Here is a 20036-nt window from a genome sequence, read left to right on the forward strand (position 1 = left end):
TCTTCTGATGGTTGACACGGGAAAATATTGGGAAGTGACATCCATTTTAATGTTACATTCTTCGAACAATTTTAGATAGTTACACACACTCAGCACTTACTGCTGTCCTTATGTAATTGTGGTTCCTCAGGCCAGTACAGACACAATTAAAGCAGGGACAACCTTACTGGCTGTGAAGGACATCTGCTGCTGTTAGCTGACCCCAAATTTATGGCACTTTACTATACCATTTATCTGTATTTTCAAGATTGAATTTGATGAGCTATGCTCCAGGAAAATAAGAGCAGAAAAGTTATTGCTTCTTAATCTTCAAAACACTGAACAAGTCTGAAGAATACTGCCTGCTAAGAGCCAAGCAACTACTGAGAATTTTGCTTAGGTCTCAACTGTGAAGTGAATCTAATGGTACTCTATCTCTTCTCCTCAAATTATAGCAATAGCTGCATTAATCAGAAATCAGAGTATGAATAAAAGCAGCACCAGTTCCTGATATTCTAGTTTTCTTCTCCATACATTAGTACACAGAATCTCAGCAACAAAAGAACATGCAAGAGGGGCTTCCAGGCTGCCAGCACTGCTAGCAGCATGTCCTCCCCACAAATGTGTTTCTTCTAGTCTTGAGAAGAAATTCTTCCTTTTAGATACAACTATTCCTACCTCCTAGAGTGTCATTCTGCCTTTGAAGTATCTACAAAGCAGCATTTTCCCTCTATGTTTGCATGAGATTAAACAGTAAAAACATAAAATGAGTCATAAAAGGACTCCACTTTCCATGTGATTTCAGTTTAACTGCATCAAGTTTTGAGCACGAGCAGAGGAAGGCATGTGCTACCACTAGGCTTAATGGTATACTCCCCAAATTCCCCAACAGCGAGATACTCCATAAACTCCCAGGCAATCTGCCTTCTTCAGCTACCCAGAGTTCCCCCATACACTGCAGACTGAGCAGCTGGATACTCTCAAGCAGAAGTAGCCTGCTGGGTAATCTTGGATACAAACTGGTTGCTGAAAGGGCCAGAATTCATGAGATGAAGGAATTCCACTGTGTGACAGTGCAGCAATAGACGGTAAGTGCTTGTAAGACTTCCTGCAGACTCCAGCTGTGAAGATGGGATACATTCTTATTTCAGTACACAAAGAAGTGGAATTTCCATATGCTTTTATTTAACTTCTGTGTGTGACTGCAGATGAGTTTTTTCTGTGTCCTGCCACACAGAGCTCAGGGTTCTGTCACTGTTCTCATTCTGAATCCAGTGATGACAAACCCTGGGTTTCTAGGGTCCTCAGATATTTTCCTTATGCTAGATAGATTCCACTTTCAGACTGATATTTTTATGTTGTGAATAGGCAAAATTCTCAAACAGCTTCAAAGGGAGTTCATTTGCAGAGCCTGAAGACCTGGGACTGCTGTAAGGTGCCTTCCAAGAAGCATTCCCAACAATGCTGGATGGAGGCAAAGGCCTAAACTGCAGCTCCAAATGGGTAGCTCCACAGAGCTTGGGATGTTTGGGATTTATTTTGAGCAATCTTTAATCAGAAGCACTCTATTTCACGACATGCTGCCAAAATCAGAGAGGCTTCCTCAAAAATTCCTGGCTCAGCTGGCAGAGGTGACAGTTCATAAATAAAATACTACCTCCTACATTCCAAAGAGAATCTAAATTAAAATAAGACTTCCCCCAGCTAAAACAATGGCAGGTAACAGGCGCTGCTGGAGAGGAGAACAGGCAGGACCCCACACTCCGAGCAGTAGTTAGGCCCAGACTCCAGCTCCAGTGATGCTGGCAGATGGACAGACAGGAAGGAGGGATCAGAGGGGGAGTTCTGGGGAAAAGCCAAGTCCAAGGGAAGTACTGCATGCAGTCAGCAGCAGTTCGGTCCCCATCTCAGGGATGACTAGAAAATTTACACTGAATTTACACTTCGAGCTGGCCTTCTAACTCACTGCATCTCATCGGTGAGCAACCACACTGTAACTCCTGTGAACAGATACGGCCTACGGGGTTTTATTTTCTAGACCAAGCCTGAACAAAAGCACTTTACTTTGAAAATGGTGCTTAGATACACTCCTCATCTAGATGCCATCGGCTTGTGTGTTCCAAGTCAGCAAAACACTTTGGCATGCACTTCACTTCAAATATGTGCCTACTGAAATCAGAGAGATAATTGTACCCATTTGCTTTGCTGAATCAGGCCACCCGATGCAAAAGTGGAGCCAAACTACTGCTTCCTTTCAGTCTCACAACTGTTTTGCATTTTGCTGTTTTGATTTGCATTTCCAAAGCTGTCTGTGAAGTAAAAGGGCTGTTTTTTCCCTCCCCCTTCAATAAACAAAAGCTGAGATTCTCGCTCCTGGCAGAGAAGGCTCCTTTAGTATTAGTTCAGTACTAACACAGGGCTCCCTGGAGCCCCTAGAGCCTTCCCCCACTGAGCATATTTGTAAAAACAAGCATCTTCCTGGTGCTTCGGGAGCTGCTTTCTCTGCTAACCGATGCTGGGGCTAGACTGTCCCTCTTTCTCCAGTCCTGGGTAATGTAAAGCTGCACATACCGGTGGCGGTCCATATTCCTGAAAGCGAGGTTGGATTCGTACTCTCCGCATCTAATTAATGATTCTCTGAGGTTCGTCAGATATATTTCACAAACACACATCTGCATTTCAGTTTTGCCTGACAAATAGGCCTTGATCAACTCTGTTTGCTGGGCACCAATAGATTACATGGATATGAAGTGCATCAAATGAGGCGTCCAACTTAAATGCAGAATTAGACTAAGGAACAGACATCAAAGATACCTTTACTTATTCAACTGGGGCAAATCAATGCAAGTCATTAACAGTTCATTCCAAGTATTTAAGTGTATTTCCCATTTCTCACAGGTCACCTGTTCATTTTCTGAATACTCATTAATCCTTTAATCTTTTTTAAAGCTTTTAAGTAAGCTTTCTAAAAACAAATCTGTTGTAAGGGAAGAATGAGCACAGTTTTCAGAAGACCATGAATATTATCTCTGATGATAGTGGGTATGTCCTTTTCTGAGAGCAACTGAAGTATTAGGATAACTTCCTTAATCCTCACACTTAATACAAACTCAAAAAAAAATCAAGAAATTCTAAGTCTGTACAGATATATGTTCAAATCTGCTTCACCCATTTGATTGAGTTAAAGTCTGGGATAAATTATATTCTACGTCTGAAACTAAGCAAAAAGACCTCTCCAAACACTTGGAATCCTTTCTTGCTATAGGATAGCCCAGTACCACTATTCAAAATTTTTAGTAGAAATTATACATTTCATATCTATATTTCACAAATGGTCCCCATGAACAAAGAGGTAAACTACAATAGATTTCTTCCAAAGAAGGAGGAAACTATACTAAAGAATGAAAACTCATGTGAAGTTTCTTTTATAAATAATTTCATACTACTAAGTTGCTAATCATTGTATATATTTCAAATATACTGAAAAATACATCTCTTTTCCCAATCACTTATTTAATATTTTAGGAATCATGAGAAAGAAACATGAAAGAATATATGGTTAGTAAATTTTGCATTACAAGAAATTTACTAATCACAATCTTTTAAATAGTAAGGTTCTATATTGTACATGCTTCTTAAGTATCTACCTTTATCTAATCTACTTCCAGAGTTTGATATGGATAGACTCCTCATTGGCTTACATGGCCTTTGGATTATTGTTTTGTATACAATGAAAAAAGGGTTCACTTTTCACTGAAAACATACAGGAAATAAAAACAACAGTTTAATCTGAGGTTTGAGACACTGGAATGCACTGTCTTCTGTTGAGTGATATACCTGGCTTCGCTTTTTCCTCTCTCCCACCTATGCCTTATTTTCATTTTCTTTCCAAACACATAAATGAAGTGCTGATAAACAAAAAAACAAAACAAACAAACAAAAAACTCATGCAACACTGCATCCGTCCGACAACAATTATAAATATCAACATTACTTACTCTTCTTCCCTTAGGTCCTTGTGGCCCAGGTGCTCCTCCTGTCCCGGGGGGTCCCTATATGCCAAATAAACTTATTATTCATTGCAGCCCCTGTGGAACCTCACTCTGAATAAGAAATCACGATGTGACTGTTGACTACATTAGTTCTATCCAACATCCTAAAATTGTCAAAGGACACTTACATTTCAGCAACATTATCTTAAAAAAAAAAAAAAAGAAAAAAAGAAAAGTGGTAATTTGTTGTAGAAGATTCAATATCTGTCTCTACTGATGACATATAGGCAAATGATAACACAATTATACACCAAATCAGGAAATTATTTTCTTTTTGTTTAATAATTAAACTAAACATCAATGAATACATGTAGATTACATTAAGCATCAGCGAATTAAAATTGCTGTGCAATACTGTGCAATTATAAATCCTCCTCAAAAAATTCTACTTCTCTACTTGTCTAAATGAGCAATTTTTAAATGGGTGAGTTAACAATATAGTTAGTTTCCTGTCTCTCATGGTTCATCCTTGTAAAGAGCAGTTGAACAGACTTTGTGTTTGGGTCATGACAGTTTTACTGGCTGCAGTACAAATTAGCAAGCATGCTTAGCTTCAGCACAGCAAACGGACATTAAAAAAAAAAAATCACACATTTTAGGCCACAAAGCACAGCACTATACTTACAGGTAATCCTTCTAGTCCTACAGGCCCAGGGCCTCCTGGAGGTCCTGGGTAGCCCTAGAATTTAAATAAATACAAAAAAAAGACAGAATAATTTTATCAAGATTGTTCAAAATGTAGATAACAACAATAAATCCAGTCAGTCGCCTGAAATCTGAGGCTTGTTAACAAAATATTTAATCGTGCAAAAATTTGTTTAGAAAACACCTATTATTTTGCAGGTATCACAAAAATATTAAAGGATCTATGAAGTTTTCCAAAAAATAGGCAGTTAGCCAGTTAGCCTATACAGAGCTTACAAAACCAGTTTTTGCACTAGCTGAGAAAGAAATTACTGAAGAAAAGCAGCTGCAGTCTAAATGAATTTGATGTTTTTAAAGTCATCTGCACAAAACTAGTAATACAATGTTCAGAGATTTCTTGAAATGCAAACTCTTCTCTCTAGCACCATAAGGTATGAGCATGAGCTTCTCCTGATGATTAAAGCCTTTCAAATGTCTAAAACACTGAGAAACTTTTACCTGCTCCTGGAAGTAATGCTGTGAGGTAATGCTGATTTTGGTGGAGGAGAACCATCATTAGAGCTAGCAGCCTAGAATAACACTTACCATTCAATTCAGTACTGGATTTATATGAGTGAGTCAGTTAAGTGCGCTAACGCATCCTGCAGACTTTGTTGACCATGTCCAAAATCATCACGTGACAATGGTGTGAACATCTCAACGTAGGCAGGGCAGGCCAAGACAAAATGCCTAACACAGCTCCTATCCATGGGTTGCGAACACTTACTGAGTATGGCTTTCACTGCTATGACTTAAGTGGATTTATTTACGGCAGCAAACATGCCTACTGGTTGATAAAATGTAGTTTATAAAACAGAATCCCATTTTAATAAAATCCTCCTTTATTCAGCTCTCTGATGATTCTTTTCTCCTGGATCAAAAGCAGCTGGTTGAAGATAAATTCAGATCAGAGAGGTTTAATATCAGAGAGGACACAGCACCTGTGCTAAGTCAATGGATAAAGAGTATATCAATCTGGTAGCATGTCAACTCTACGTTGACTTTTTAATATTAAGATAAATTCAAACTAATCTCTAGGACTAATGGTATGAGCTGGAGTCCTATCATTAACATTGTTCTGACACTGAAAAATAGGTTTTCTTGTAAAGGAATCCCTCTGAAAGGATCCCTCTGATCTCTTATAAGCAGACAGTTAAAAGCCTGTCAACATTCTCTATACATTCAGAGGCCATCACAGGGCTCACTACAGAACACCCGATCAAACGCTAACCACATCTCCCTGGGAAGTTCGAAGTGAACTTCATACTCCTGTGGCCCAACGATCTGGTTAATACGGGGCTGGCCCAGGAAGGAACAGCTTTGCTACTGCAGCCAGGCTCTGAACTTCACTGGTGAAACAGGGCCAGGTTGTCTGTAATGCTCACGTGCCATGGCACCCATTGGCCTCTGGATTGTCAAATGCTGCATGAAGCATTGCATCCTGATTTATCATAAACAGTGCTGCCAGGAAGCCAGTCCTCCCACTGGAGTGGTGCCACGGGCTGTCCACCATGTGCACCTGCATAGCACTGCAGTATCACAAGGTAGCACCCTGGCTACCAGTCTGTCTACTAGAATAGTTTGTGTTACCCCAATATACATAGCATATCACGGATTTTACTTTCCCGCCTGCCTTTATCTCTCCTTTCAATTCACTGTGCTTAGTTTCGTACCTAAAAGTCTGCTGAAATCCATTTTTAAAAATGCAGTTATTCTGCTGCTTCATTCAGCAAAACATTTGTAATGATGTATCTACAGAGTGATAAAGCCGCTAAATGAAACTTCCTCAAAACAACACATCATAAATACCATTCTTTTCCATAAGACTTGCACTGTCAGGAGGGTGAGAATTCTTTGCTCATTTGGACAGTAAGTGCCTTTGTAGTAATATAAATATGGATTTCACTTTACTTGTGACTTACCATGACACCTTTCTCTCCAGGAGGACCTATTGGTCCTGGACTGCCTCGCTCCCCCTTGAATGAAAAATTGAAGAGAAAATGATGAGTGCTCATCCACTGACTAATTCCATTTCCACTATTCCTAGCATATCCGGCTAAGGAGACTAACCTGAGATAACAATATCCAAAAGGACTTTTATGAGGGCTGTAGCCCACAGTCTACAGTGGGATTGGTTGCCAGAGGGAACTACTTCTTGCAGTGCATAACACAGTAAGTTTAGGAGAAGAAAATCCAGGAAAGGGAACACATGCAACTCAGAGACTGCCCTTCAGAAGCAGTGCAGAGGCCTTCTTTTCCACTATTCTGGAATTTTTGCACTCTTTTCCCTAGAAGCCCACCCCTATTTTGAAAAGAAATACAGAGTCTTCCTGCCTTTCCCTTCCCTAGAAGGCCAGAAAAGAGATTTGGTACTACATCAGATTGCGTGGCTAGCAGATCCTTTCTCTCCATTGGGTGCACCATATTTAGAGTTATTTATGTTCTTTAATTCACAAATGTCACCTTACTTATAAGCACAGCAATCAAGCAAACATAAAATGTTGTTCCCCCTCCCTCATTTCTTTAATGCATGCCAGTATAAGCAAGATCAACCCTGAAGCAGCAGTGGAAGCAATTAGAGTAGACGCAGTACAGAGACTCTTTCTTGTCACACGCCCTTTCTCATCTTTTAACCATATAACATTCAGCCCAAACATCAGGTCCAGCTGTAGATTATCCCCTTTACCAAGATTACACTTTTATAGCAGATACCGAACACAATATAGTGACAATGATACATATTTAAGTTACACACTTTAAGGACACATTTCCTTAAAATAACTATGTGCAAAGTACATCTGTCATTTAAATCCATAAAGCATGTTTACACTGTAGCATTTAATCCCATTAAAGAGTAAGATAATAAATTGCACAGAAACAGCATGGTAATGAAAACATACCAGCTTGTTTCCATTTCTCAATAGATTAGTTAATCAGGTTAAACTAGCAACAGTATCCCAAGGTAACACTTGCTGGGCAAAATGTAATTATGAAGAACAAGAATTCTTTGACATTGAATTCTAAGATGATATTGTGATTAAAACCACATGAGACTTGTCTAAATTTAAGTTTTAACAAGCAGTGATTTCCACTGATATATTTCCTTTCATAGGTTACATAAACCAACAGTAAAATTATCACCAGATTTTCATGGAAGTTCTTGTAAATCACTGAGTATTTTTTTCAATAACGTCTCTTTAAATAGCAGCCATCAGTCTAGATGAAATAATTTATCCCTATAGGGTAGAAATGTAAATGGTGCTGGATTATTCTGACAAGCAATTATGTTTTTATTATAATTAAAGCTGACATGTAGTCCAGTGATAGTTTCCTGGTTTTTTGGATTTAAAATATTTCACCTAAAGCTATTTATACTGTTCTGGTCACATCAACTCTGCCAAACATGCTTCAATAAACACAACCGCTACTGTAGGGAAGACAAAACTAACAATATCATCTTATTTACTCAACTTTGTTAAGAAGTATTTCAGCAGAGTTACTAAAGCATATGGCCAAATTTTACTGTCTTTCTTTCATCTCCTCACTATACAGCGGTGAAATCAGCGATCAGTGTATAAAACAAATGTTAGTTGTGCCAGTCTGAGAATCAACAGGAGTGGATGGCAAAGTGTGTGCTTTAATACAAATGAGATAACAAATCTATTAGCTCTAAATTCATTGCCAAAGTAAAACCAAGGATACCAGATGTAGACCTCAAATACAGCAACTGGGTTACTAGTTATTACATCTCTGCACTCTGAAATAGCTATGAAAATATTAGCTTTGTCACAGTGGTCAGTAAATGATCTCTCCCCAATATTTTCTCTCACCAATGGTTTTCAAAGCTGATTTTTGCTGCTGAATAGGCAGATGTGTTATTATACCTTTTCACCAAGGCTTCCAGATGGACCAATTTCTCCAGGTAACCCAGCCGATCCCTGTATAAAAGATGAGCAGACTTTTTTAGTGCAGTGACTGTACTGGTTCATGGCTGGCAGCTCCCCAGCAACCCAGCAGCAGTGTGTGAAGCTTTTCTTCATCGCAGAGAGCACTGGACTGCATGGGCAGCCTTTCTGTCAAAAGTAGAAGGAGGGCTGCACAAACTAACCTGGCTTATAGGCTGTGTGTGAAGATCACTGCATCTAGACTCACAGGCAGTAGGTTACAGCTAAAAAAGAAACTTCATGAATTTAAGCATTATGGTATGCCTATCGTCTGCCACTTAGCTGAGGCTTGCAATGCTAAAAGTTTTACAGACATACAATTAAAGGCAGAATTGTTCTGCCAGTGCTTCAGTCTGACCACAAATTTCAAGGAGTGTAAATTCACTGGAAAAAAGTAAAAGCCAGTCAAAACAAAAATGATATTGGATCAGCTGCTGTAAGAATTTTCCCCTGAAGTGTTGTAGCCCCAAATACCTTTGAAGTCAGGGGTTCAGAGCCTTTTAGTTCTTTTAAAAATAAATACAACAACACTCTTGAGACTCTCCCGCAAATTTCTACTTGATGCAACAGAAAGCACCATTTGAAAACACTTTTCAAAATGTTATTCCTAGTGCTTGTAATTCTCCTCTTGTTATCAAAGTAAAAAAATAAAAATAAAATTAGAGTGCAAGCCCCTGATTCAGAAGAGTATGAAACAGTAGCCTTACTTCAAAAAGTGCTTAGCAAAGTGACATTGCCTGCACTTGGACTTCACACATGCTTAAAGCTAGGGAGGGAGGCTCTTCAGGCTCCTTTCTGAAATGTAGCCTTGGTATATAAATCAAGTCTGAGTAAAGTCTCTTTTCCAGCATCTGCCTAAAGCAGAATTGCTGGCTGTGGTGTCAATGTTCCCCACTGGTACAAATGATAGAGAGTCTGTCCTAGCGCTTACTGGTTTTGCTCAGCTTTAGCAGGCTGAATGGGTTTGTTAGGCGAGTTGGCTGTTTGGTCACCTAGTTTAACGTTATTCCAGTTGAGATCTTTTCCACGGAATGCATCACACACTGCATGATGAACGCGATGGCAAAGAAAAACGCACATGAACTGGATTAACTTCAGAACTGCAGGTCAAGTGGGTTGACTGTTTAATTGAGCATCTGAGAGACACCACTGTGGAGGGGTTCATGCAGATATCTAGCCAGACTAAATGTCTAAATAACTAAATATCTAGAATAACAGATGGAAACCACAAGATCTAAGGGAATTTGTGCGAGGGGGATAAAACTTGCAAAGCCTCAAGATGCTTGAGTAGTTAGTTTTTCAGTGGATTCAGTGAGAGTGAAGGGCACTCACATAGCAATTTCCCCTCAATACTAGCAGTTTTGAATGGTTGCTGCTAGATTGCAGATTATGACGTATTGCTAAATCAGAAAGAATTAAATTAAGTCTGTCATCTTAAATTTAGAGTCTGCTCTAGCTCCAAAAATATTCTTATTAGTATGGACTAATCTAAGTAGCTGATTTTAGGAATCTTAGACTTGAATTGAACTGTGGATCAATTTTATCTTTTCATGACAGATATCACAATTTCTTTGACCTATATTGAACTATTTCAGCTCTACTCAGACCCACATTTTCCAAATCTGAATCAGACAGGAGGACTTATTTTAAGCTTTAGGGGTAGACATACAGCAGACAGAAGAGCACAAGAGACAACATGGTGTGGCCCAGGGGACAAGCATAGGGAAGATATTAAGGCTACAAGATGAAAATACTACAGAAAGTTTCTGGGCTGGTATTCCTTTTGGACAGGCACATACCCAGATACAGCTGGGTGTATAGCCTCAACTGAGGATTTCCTTAATCCTTCTTTGATCTTATTAAGCAATGAGCTATTCAAGACAGCTACTTTCAAGGCTGACAACACTTTCACAGACTACTTTTTGGAAGGGGCTAAAGAAATAAGCAGGCACCTCTATGGTTGCTGGACTCATGTGTTTCAGAACATGTGTATTACGTGTCAGAACTGAGAAGCCTCCCGGCAGCAGACAAAGATTGGTCCTGGTGATACTAGCACAAAGTTGATGCCCAGAGGTCAATGGCAGGAACGATGGGACTTTGTGACGAACTCTCTAACGAGTATGAGAGCTACCACCACTGTCAGCATGACTTGTGGCCAGCAGTGGGCCTCACTGCCAGGCAGAAAGCTGTGGGACAAAGAATTACCCTGTACTCTTGCTCGTCAAGATAAGGTATTGTGGAGGTAAGGTTTCAAAAGATTAAAGATTAATTGCTTTGATTCTCTTATCCTAGAAAAGATAGAAGGCGTAAATCAGAGCCAAGAGCTAACTCAGGCCTATTCTCCTCCTACAGAGACAGCACTGAGCTCCCAGCCCATGCCACACTTTGTGGAGGGCTGAAGATGCTGATTAGAAATAAGCGTAACTGTGCCTTGTACCAGCAGTTATGCACTTAGCGTATAGCCCCTGATCAAATCCTCTTTTCAGTTCAAGAGTATTGTCTTTCTGAATAAGATCCTCTGGTTCGGTCTCAAAGAGAAGGAATGACTAGGAAGCAGTGATGGGGTATGTGCTCTTGTTTTACCTAGCACATTAGGTCTAGCTTACAATGCCATACTTTCCAGAACAAAGAGAAACATTGGCTATTATGTAGAAAGTTTCCTAGACACTGGCTGTTCCTCAGAAGAAATTAGTTAAGTAAAGAAAAATTACAGTAAAAATAAAAAAAGAGAGTGGATTTTGAGTCAGACTAAAGGAGAAATAAAACTCTCTGCAAGAGTGGAAGTAGATATGCACAGAAAGAAAGAAAAAAAGAGAACCAGGAGAGCAAGAAAAACTGAAGCAATAGGGACTTCAGGAGGAAGCAAGGGGAAAGGACTTCATGACAGGTTAAACTCATCCCCACCTCGCCATGCAGAGGGCAAACGTCTGAGACCGAGACAATTCTAGAGCACGCACCAGCAGAGGCAAGAGAGAAGAAAGCTTACTGGTGAATGTGATTTTGATTTTTGAAACAATTAGTAACATATAGTGGAGAAAAACTGCAATCAGAAAGCAAAACATCTTGTTTCCTCAATATATTAGTGATAAAGTGTTGTTTTCCTTACAGATTTTCTTAAAGCTGATGAGGCGCCTCAAATCCCAGATTTCAATCGGTTTATTACAGATGCTAGCCACTAAGTCTGGACTGAGGTTTCAACCCTCTCTCCTTCTTATGTAAAAGGATGACTAAAGTCCAAACCAGGTTTAAATCTGTGTCTTCCTGTATCCCTCTAATACCTTGGGGAGTACTAGGGGATTCCAAAAATAAAGTTAAATGCATTAGGCAACAGAAACTTTAAGTAAAATAACTAAACTGTTTAAAAATGGTCATGGCTATAAACCTTATTAAAAAAAAAAGTCATAAACTTTCATGTTCAGGGATTTCTGTAAAACTCTCCAGTGATGATAACAGTATTTTAGAAACCTTTTTGACAGGAGCATTTGCATGGAAAATGAATCATAGATCAAATCTAGCATCTAACACATGCCTAAAAGACAAAATATCTTGCCAGGGCATATGTTCTGTGTTAGAAACTTGACTGTAGTTGAATAATTGAAAACACATTGTATATTTAATGCAAACCCAAGTATGGAGTAATCCATTAAAAAACTTGGTAGTGGGGAATGAATATTTGGCTGGTTCTGAAAATTCCTGTGGAAGCAGTTACCTGTCAGACTGTATGCTAACACATTCTTCGATGTTAACAGAAAATTTTCCAATGTAACATTATTTCATTTAGAATTCATCATTTCCAAATATTTTTATTCAACATTCTTTTAATGAGGTGCTACAAGTAAATCTAAAATACTATCTTGCCATAATAACATTTTTCCATGATTTTTTAAAGGTATTTTTAATTCATTCCCATTAAAATTTATCCTGAACCAGTGCATTCTACATCTCCCCAGATCCAACATGTAGCAATGTCCTAACCTCTGCCTGCTCATAAAAATTTACATTTAAACATTTCCTAGGAGTCCATTAACTTCAGCCTTTCTGAAAGGCTTTATAAATTTCAGAATTGTATTCAAAAATCAAAATAAGTCCACATTTAGATTTGATTTTAGCAGATCATATTACTTAAGGATCTATAAAAGTTCAAAGTCAGCTATCTATGTTAAAAAGACAACTGTGAAAACCAAGGGTGGAAGAGTGGAGGATAAAGAAAAGTACATGCACACTTCCACCATATTTGACCCAGATTAGGTCTGGACACAAATTAGCAAGGGAGCAGAGTTTACAAAGGCTGTTAATCTGGCTTCACATCAGCTGCAGAAGAACAGAAGATAGCAGATCTATCAGAAAGGAGGCATCATGGACAGATGATACCTGCTCTCAAAATCGCCTGGTCAGATTTCTGGGTGAATTTGTATTGCTTTGTTGTGGCTGTGGTTTTGATCTGAATGAAATTAGTATGCTGTTGAACCACAGATGGGCTTTTGAAACCACAGACTTTCAAAGAGAGCCTCTATGTGAAATATCTACTTACTGCTGCATCATTATCTGGTGCAAACTGAACGGAGCAACTGTAAGTATTATGTGCTTAGAGGTAAGACTGACCTGAAGTTTTAAAGAAAGCCCTTTCTCCAGACCGCCAGGGAAGATTAACAAAACAAAGCAACTGGGAATACAGTTCTGAAAATGTCAGCTAATTAGAGTCCAGTTTTAATGAGCCATTGTCCAAGGCCAAAGATGTCCCTTGTTAAAGCTATGTAAGCCCTTGGTACAAACTAACTAAATCATGAGAATACAAAATTTTGGCTTTTTTTTTCCATTTTATTTGTTTAAAATGGAATTTTATCTTTCATCTTTGGGGAATGGGATGGAAGTGCAGCTCTGTTTTGGAGGATGTATTTTCTTCAGCAAAACGAGAAACTCTAGTAATTTGGGTTATTTGAAAGGCCAAATAAAGAATATGAAAAACTGCTGAATTAAGCCCTTTCAAACCCCTCAAAGATCAGTGCTACATTGGCTCACTAAAGGCACATCAGTTTGAATTAGCAAAATGCAAGAGCAGACTAGAAAATGGCCCTATGTCAGACCTTGTCATCTAAGCACCTGTTGGCTGACAGTTGTGCAAACTGCTGTACTTACACCACTTGGCACTGCTGGCTTTTGGTTGTGTGGTCCTTATTTATTATTTAAGTTAGTGTTCCATCTCCAAACTTCAGAAATAATTTCCTGCTTTATAACTACTGTACTAAAAATATTACAAAGTGAACATAATAGCTATAGATGCTTTGTCCAGGATTAGGTTGGGAAGCATCTGAAATTTGAAAGGCAGATGCCATTCTCCTCTTTTTTACACTGAGATCGAGTCATCCATTTTGCTAGTGTTTTCTGCCTGTTCAGAAAGTTACTTGGTAATCTGAATGAAGGTCCATGGCTCCACTACTGCCAGGGCAGGAGGTGAGTGAAAGCAGAGATGCAGGCTTGCACCTCACACCTGATGTTCCACTTGAACTTGAAAAAGACTCTTATCTGCAATTAGCTGAACAGTTGAAAGGTAAAAATGTACTAGCACCATTGTTTAATCTATAGTAGTTTTAGAAAAAAAAAAAAAAAAAAAAAAGATAAATGAGTTGAATTCTCTTCCAATAACACTAGTGTAAAGGTAGGGTAATTCTGTCTGATGATGTTAGGAGAGAGGCACCTGCATTTAAAGGAAGCCAGCATATAAAGTAGAAGCAGGATGTACCTCCAGGCATTCTGCAGATGCCTCATGCAGATCCTATTCCCCTAAATTTTTCTTCCCAAACTACTAGAGTACACAAAATATATTAGTTAAATTCAGATGGATAGTGAAACGGACAAACAGTGAAAAGAACAGTCGTGTGCTGATAGATACACTGTTATTGAATACAATTGACTACACACACAGACAAGTCTATCCTAAAGTATCACTAAAATAGCTTCTAAGCATTTTTCTCCTATTTTAGTGTTGTACTATATTTTGGGCACATAGGCAAGCCTGGACATAAAGCTAGAGAGCTGGTGGTGAAAAGACAGCCCAATTGCCAATTAACTACTACACAGGTAGCGTGTGACCCCCTAGCAATTCCTCTGTCAGGGAAAGAGGGTTTGGACAGTCTCATGCCTTTTTTCTACTAGAGGTTCTACTAGATCTGCAAATGTTCCATTCATATATGAAACTTTTAAATGATGATGTTAAAAAGGCAGCTTGGAGGGAGGACTCCAGAGGCAGTCAGGGCTTGGCTCAATCCCTGGACAGGACCCTCCGTTTTGCACAGTTCACACAGTATAAGCAGCTTGGAACGAATGTGAATTGGATGACAGTATCCATCCAAATCTGGATTATTTTCACTTTTTGATGGATACCCAGAATAAATGACGTTATATAAATTGTTTCTGAAGCCTGAGTTAGCAGTGGAGGCTTTTTGTCATCTGTGAAAATTTCTCTTCTGATGGCAGATATCAACCAGAGAGTCGTATTTTGGCTAAACTAAATTTGGATAAAGGTTTTTTACATTTATGCATCTAACTAGTGGATTTTTTTACCTCAGGTAGCAAATCTCACAGAGCAGATTATCCTTCTGCTTCACTATTCTCAATACCTAGAGAATGTGTTAATCCTAACCTGTGAAAACATAGAGGGTTTGGGGCTGTGGGGCAGTATGGCGTAAACTAGCCGATGAACAGCACCATCAGCAAAATGTCCTTTCAGAGAAATAGTCAAAACAGCTTGAAAAAAAACTAACTTCCAGGTCTGACAACCTCTGCTACACAGTAGTACTACTCAGATTATAGATCATAGTAATGACAATACTGTAAATTCTTCATAAAACTCATGTTGATCTCTAACAGCGGATTTCTGAGAGCAGCTTAACCAGTTCCTTCTTCTGAAGCCCTTGGCAATACTAACCCTATGCCTTCACCAGTCTTTGCTCTAAAAAATATTTTACCCAACTGGCTTTTCTTTAGGCTCACAGCTTCCAAATTCTTGTTTGCACATCCCCAGAGTCCAGACTTTTCATGATAGCTCAAAGAACTCCTTCTACTGAGCATCTTGAAAACTTCAGTTAAAGCCCATTTAATCTTTTTTTTTCAAGTAAAAGGAATGGCAATTTTCATTCTCCATAAATTAAGCCTCCCTGTCACCCAGCCCAGCTGTACTTTACCTCTGCAGGAGGTAGGGGAATTGCTTTATGAGAATACTTCTCAAAAGCAGCTCAACTCTTAGGCACATGCAGGTTTTTCTTGCCTTCCCACAGCCTCAGAGGCTGACCTTTTTCAGCCTGTTGTGGAGCTGCCACTGGCAGCCTGAATACTGTTATTATTCTTTGCTTTCTATTCTTTTTAGCTTTTATTTCTTCCACTTCTCATTTCAGCTTGGTTTCTCTACTGTTGTTTTAAAAAAGTATTTGCAACTGGGCAAGTTTGCTGACATGTGACTTTTCCAGGTCTTTGAAGTAGTGACAAGATTTTTTTTCCAGGATTTGTGCTCATGAACTCTGCTTATTTTAGTTTGTCCTTTTGACACCAGTTGTACATGCTGCATCTGACAGTTACTCATTTGTACTCTGTCACAATATGCCAATAAATGTCAATAACTTCTAATTCAAAATCCTATGACCAAGAGCTGAATTTCTGTAACAGAGCAGGCAAGGAGCAATTGGAATTAACTTGCACTTAGTTACTTAGTGTGCCTCTGACTACTTGTGTTACCAAGCAGCAACATAGCCCCGATGCATAACTGTCAAGTTCAGATGAGTTCAGCTTTAGGCTACAAAAATCCAGCAATGTATCATTTTATTAAGACATTAATGCACTAGGATTGACTCTATAACACAGACAAGTCATTTGTATGAGGTGCTTGAAGCAACATGCTTTCAAAAGACTTGCCATCCAGCACTGATCTAAGCACATGAAATACAGTTGCACAGGTCAGCAAAGTCAGATTTTCCTCGTCCCTGATGCAAGGGCAATTTTCTCAGTGATTGCTTCCTTTTGCATGACTTTCAAAAGATTTTGTCTCATCAGCACCGTAAATGTGCTCTGCCTGCTGACTGTTACTTCTCAAAGCCTGCAGCAACTGATAACCTTGCAGGGAAGGGTAGCTGCTGGGTCCTCCCAGATCTGGGTTCTGCTTGGCCAAACAGCACTACTTCTGAACCTGTCCACCTTCCTCTTTCAATAGGGCTTACATGGTGGCCAGAGAAACACTTGGTTGTTGGGCTCAGTTAAGGAACAGTAACATAAAGTGCAATCTTAGTCACATCCCTCATTCCTTTTTCAATCCCTATTTCATTTTAAGCTTATAAGCACACTGAACATTTTATAAATTTATTCTTCTCAGTTTCCACATGGGACAAGACACCAAAAATACTTCTGCAGAAATGGGCTATGAAGAGTCAAGCAGTGTGAACTGACAGATGCTAGACACTATGACTGCTGACCAACTGACAATGTTACGTTTCGGCATATTCCCCATCTTACTAGGCTGTTAGTAGCCAAGCATTATGCCAAGCATTATGCCCCAGCATTTGAATCTTCCCTGCTTCTGCATAGCTTCCACTTGTATTTTCCCAAGTAGATATTAAATACTACTTAACCTGGAAAAGCTATTACAGAAAAGTGGTAACGCTTTTGGCATCTCAGGCAGCAATGACAGGGATATCAGCCAAAGAGATGATGAGAAATACTAGAAAAATTAAGAGAATAAAAGGGAACAGATTTAAAATATCGGTGCATCAAACTTCTTAAAAACAAAGATAGCCCCAGGCTGCCTAAGCATTTCCTGGAGCCTTTGTCCTTGGAGTATTTTAAGAACTAGTTAGCCAAATATTTGTCAAGAGTAACATAAGGATAACTGATCCTGTCTAGGAAGAGGAAGATGGACTACATGCCATTTCAAGGTCACCTTGAGCTCTGTGATTTTACAGAGGGCAGACAGAACAAATCTACAAAATACATACAAGGGTAATTACAGCCTCTTAAAACATTTCACTGGAGAAGGAACACTTGTTCATTTGCTTGAACATTATTTGGAAGATACTTACAATCTGTAAAGTTTACTTTGCCCAACAGGAAAACAAGCAGAATTAATTCTGGAAGGTACTTACACTGGCAAATTTCTTAGCACAGTATGACTCTGAAAGATCTCAAAGGTATAACTGACACTACAGCTTCAAAGAAAGGCACACCTTCTCCAAAAGCAACTGCAACAAATTATTAGCACTCAAATGAACAGAAGATCAAAAAATAAAACTAGAAAGAAAATTCAAGCTTACTGCTTCACCAATTTTTCCAAGATTTCCTTGGTCTCCTTGTTCTCCCTATCAAATTGAGAAAACAGATGATGTAGTTCATTCGAAATGTAATTTCTTTCTTATGTGCACAATAAATTTTCCTAAGAGTCTTTATTTTCTAAATTGCAACACCCAATTAAAACTTTCAAGAGTAAAATTATGCAACAACAACAACAAAGAAATCTGCCCATGGCTAATTTTGATTTTGTAAAGAGAAGCAAGTACTGCTCTAATTCCTCTGTTTACGATAGACTTGCCCACAGAAATGAAAGCTATTTATTAAGGGCTTACTAAATCTATTAAGTCAGCAAATGCTAGAGATGAATGATGTATTTTTCATTTAAATCTTCCTTTTAGCAAACACAATTAATTACTTTCATTATTTCACAAATGCTTCAAAAGTAACTGTTACCTGTACATATTATTGATAGCTTCAATTCTTGCCACAAAACGTTATACTGGGAAAACTAACAGAAATTACTCAAGTATTTATCTCTGTTTATCTCTTTATTTCAAAACGGCCTTATTCCATATTGATGATAGTAAAAGATACTTCAAATCAACATTCTAAATGACATTTTAACAAACTATTTTCTCTTCCAAAAATCCTATTGTTTGAAACTATTGGTAAGTACAGATAAATGAAGTCTGCTCTCCTTAAAATGCTGCAAGCCACATTACTCTAGAGTTTTTCACTATGGATTTTACTAGCATAAGTTTAGTTTATATGCAGTATTAATTATCTGTATAGGACTACAGTTCCAGTGCCCTGGTAAATAATGATTTGAGGACTGTTCGTTCAGACTGCAACTCAGCACTGAGAAGATCAGCTGCTGCTGTTAGGGCTGCACCCATTCACCCACGTTCTCCCGCTGCTGCAGGAATGGTCTTCTCTGCTTGGCCACCCCCATCCCCATCCCAACCACTCTCAGATCCCCAGGCAGCTGGCTCTCCTTTTAGCAGCACTATCTTTGTTCACACATCCCCATTTCTTAGCCCTGCAGAGAGTTTTTTTCATTTCCAAACAGAGCTTCTCTAAGCAGAAACACCAGTATTACATACACTTTTACTACACAAACACATCCTTTCACCAGCATAAGTACATATGTATACAGCTGATACTTCACATACATTTTATTTCATACATAAACCCATTACTTACCTTTAATCCTTCCAGTCCAGGGTCACCTACATAACCTTTCCGCCCTGGCCTTCCCTAGAATAATAATTAAAAGGAAGTATTTCAAGTATTTTAAAAGATACAGAGAAATTAGTGTAAAATTATCAAAATATGTACACTCAGAAATATACACTGTTTAGTAATATTTAATACCTGTGTTTAAAGTCAACTTACAAATCTTAGTGTGGAAATGCATTGGTGGCTATAGCAGCAGATAGTAGCCCAGTAAGCAGAATCCATATCAATTCTTATAGCAGTTACACTGTGAGAAAAACAGTCACTATCCAAGAATCTAACACATTCCAATGGCACTTTAAAAACCGTATTTAGGAGACAGAGAGGTGGCAATGCCACACTCTCTCCTAGTCTAGCTCTAGCATAACAAGGAGTTTCACTAACAGAACTTGATCCTTAGCCTTTAGAGGCTGGTGTAATAACTATCCCTTCTCAATTAGCCAGAATCAGCTCAAACACCTTCTCTTTTGTTCAACCTGATTATTTTAAACCTCAGCTCTCCCTGCTAGCATTTAACAGATCTTGTTGCTATGATACTCAGGTAATAGTTACTAGGAAAAGACAGCAACATCAGAGTGGGATACCATGAAATGAAGAGATCTTTCAAGCATATTATATAATACATCCTTCTACTATCACTCAAACAAAGATACAGAGGCATAAAAAACAAAACGCTTTTCATCAGAATTTTCAATTAGATGTTTATAACTTAACTAGGTCTCACTTTTAGGGAGCTATTTTTCCTCCAGATATTCTTTACTCCCTCTACAGTGTAGAGCATGGCCTAAAAATGAATGTTATTTACCATGCTTTGAATGAACCCACCATAAAAAACATATATTTAAGTTTTTCCTCCAATATAAAGGTTTCT

The 20036-nt window shown here is 38.6% G+C and overlaps 1 protein-coding gene across 1 annotated transcript in view; it reads right to left on the bottom strand.

Moving 5' to 3' along the window:
* Window positions 1-20036, bottom strand: part of COL24A1 (collagen type XXIV alpha 1 chain) — a 146641-nt gene that overhangs the window by 45034 nt on the left and 81571 nt on the right. Inside the window, exons 23-28 of the mRNA XM_062581626.1 lie at window positions 19133-19186; window positions 17953-17997; window positions 8600-8653; window positions 6638-6691; window positions 4657-4710; window positions 3978-4031 (exon numbers count right to left, since the gene is read on the bottom strand). Coding sequence (XP_062437610.1) covers window positions 3978-4031; window positions 4657-4710; window positions 6638-6691; window positions 8600-8653; window positions 17953-17997; window positions 19133-19186 — 315 coding nt within the window. The remainder of the gene's footprint in view (window positions 1-3977; window positions 4032-4656; window positions 4711-6637; window positions 6692-8599; window positions 8654-17952; window positions 17998-19132; window positions 19187-20036) is intronic.

The sequence above is a fragment of the Rhea pennata genome, chromosome 8 (genome assembly GCF_028389875.1).
Source record: "Rhea pennata isolate bPtePen1 chromosome 8, bPtePen1.pri, whole genome shotgun sequence".
NCBI lineage: Eukaryota > Metazoa > Chordata > Aves > Rheiformes > Rheidae > Rhea > Rhea pennata.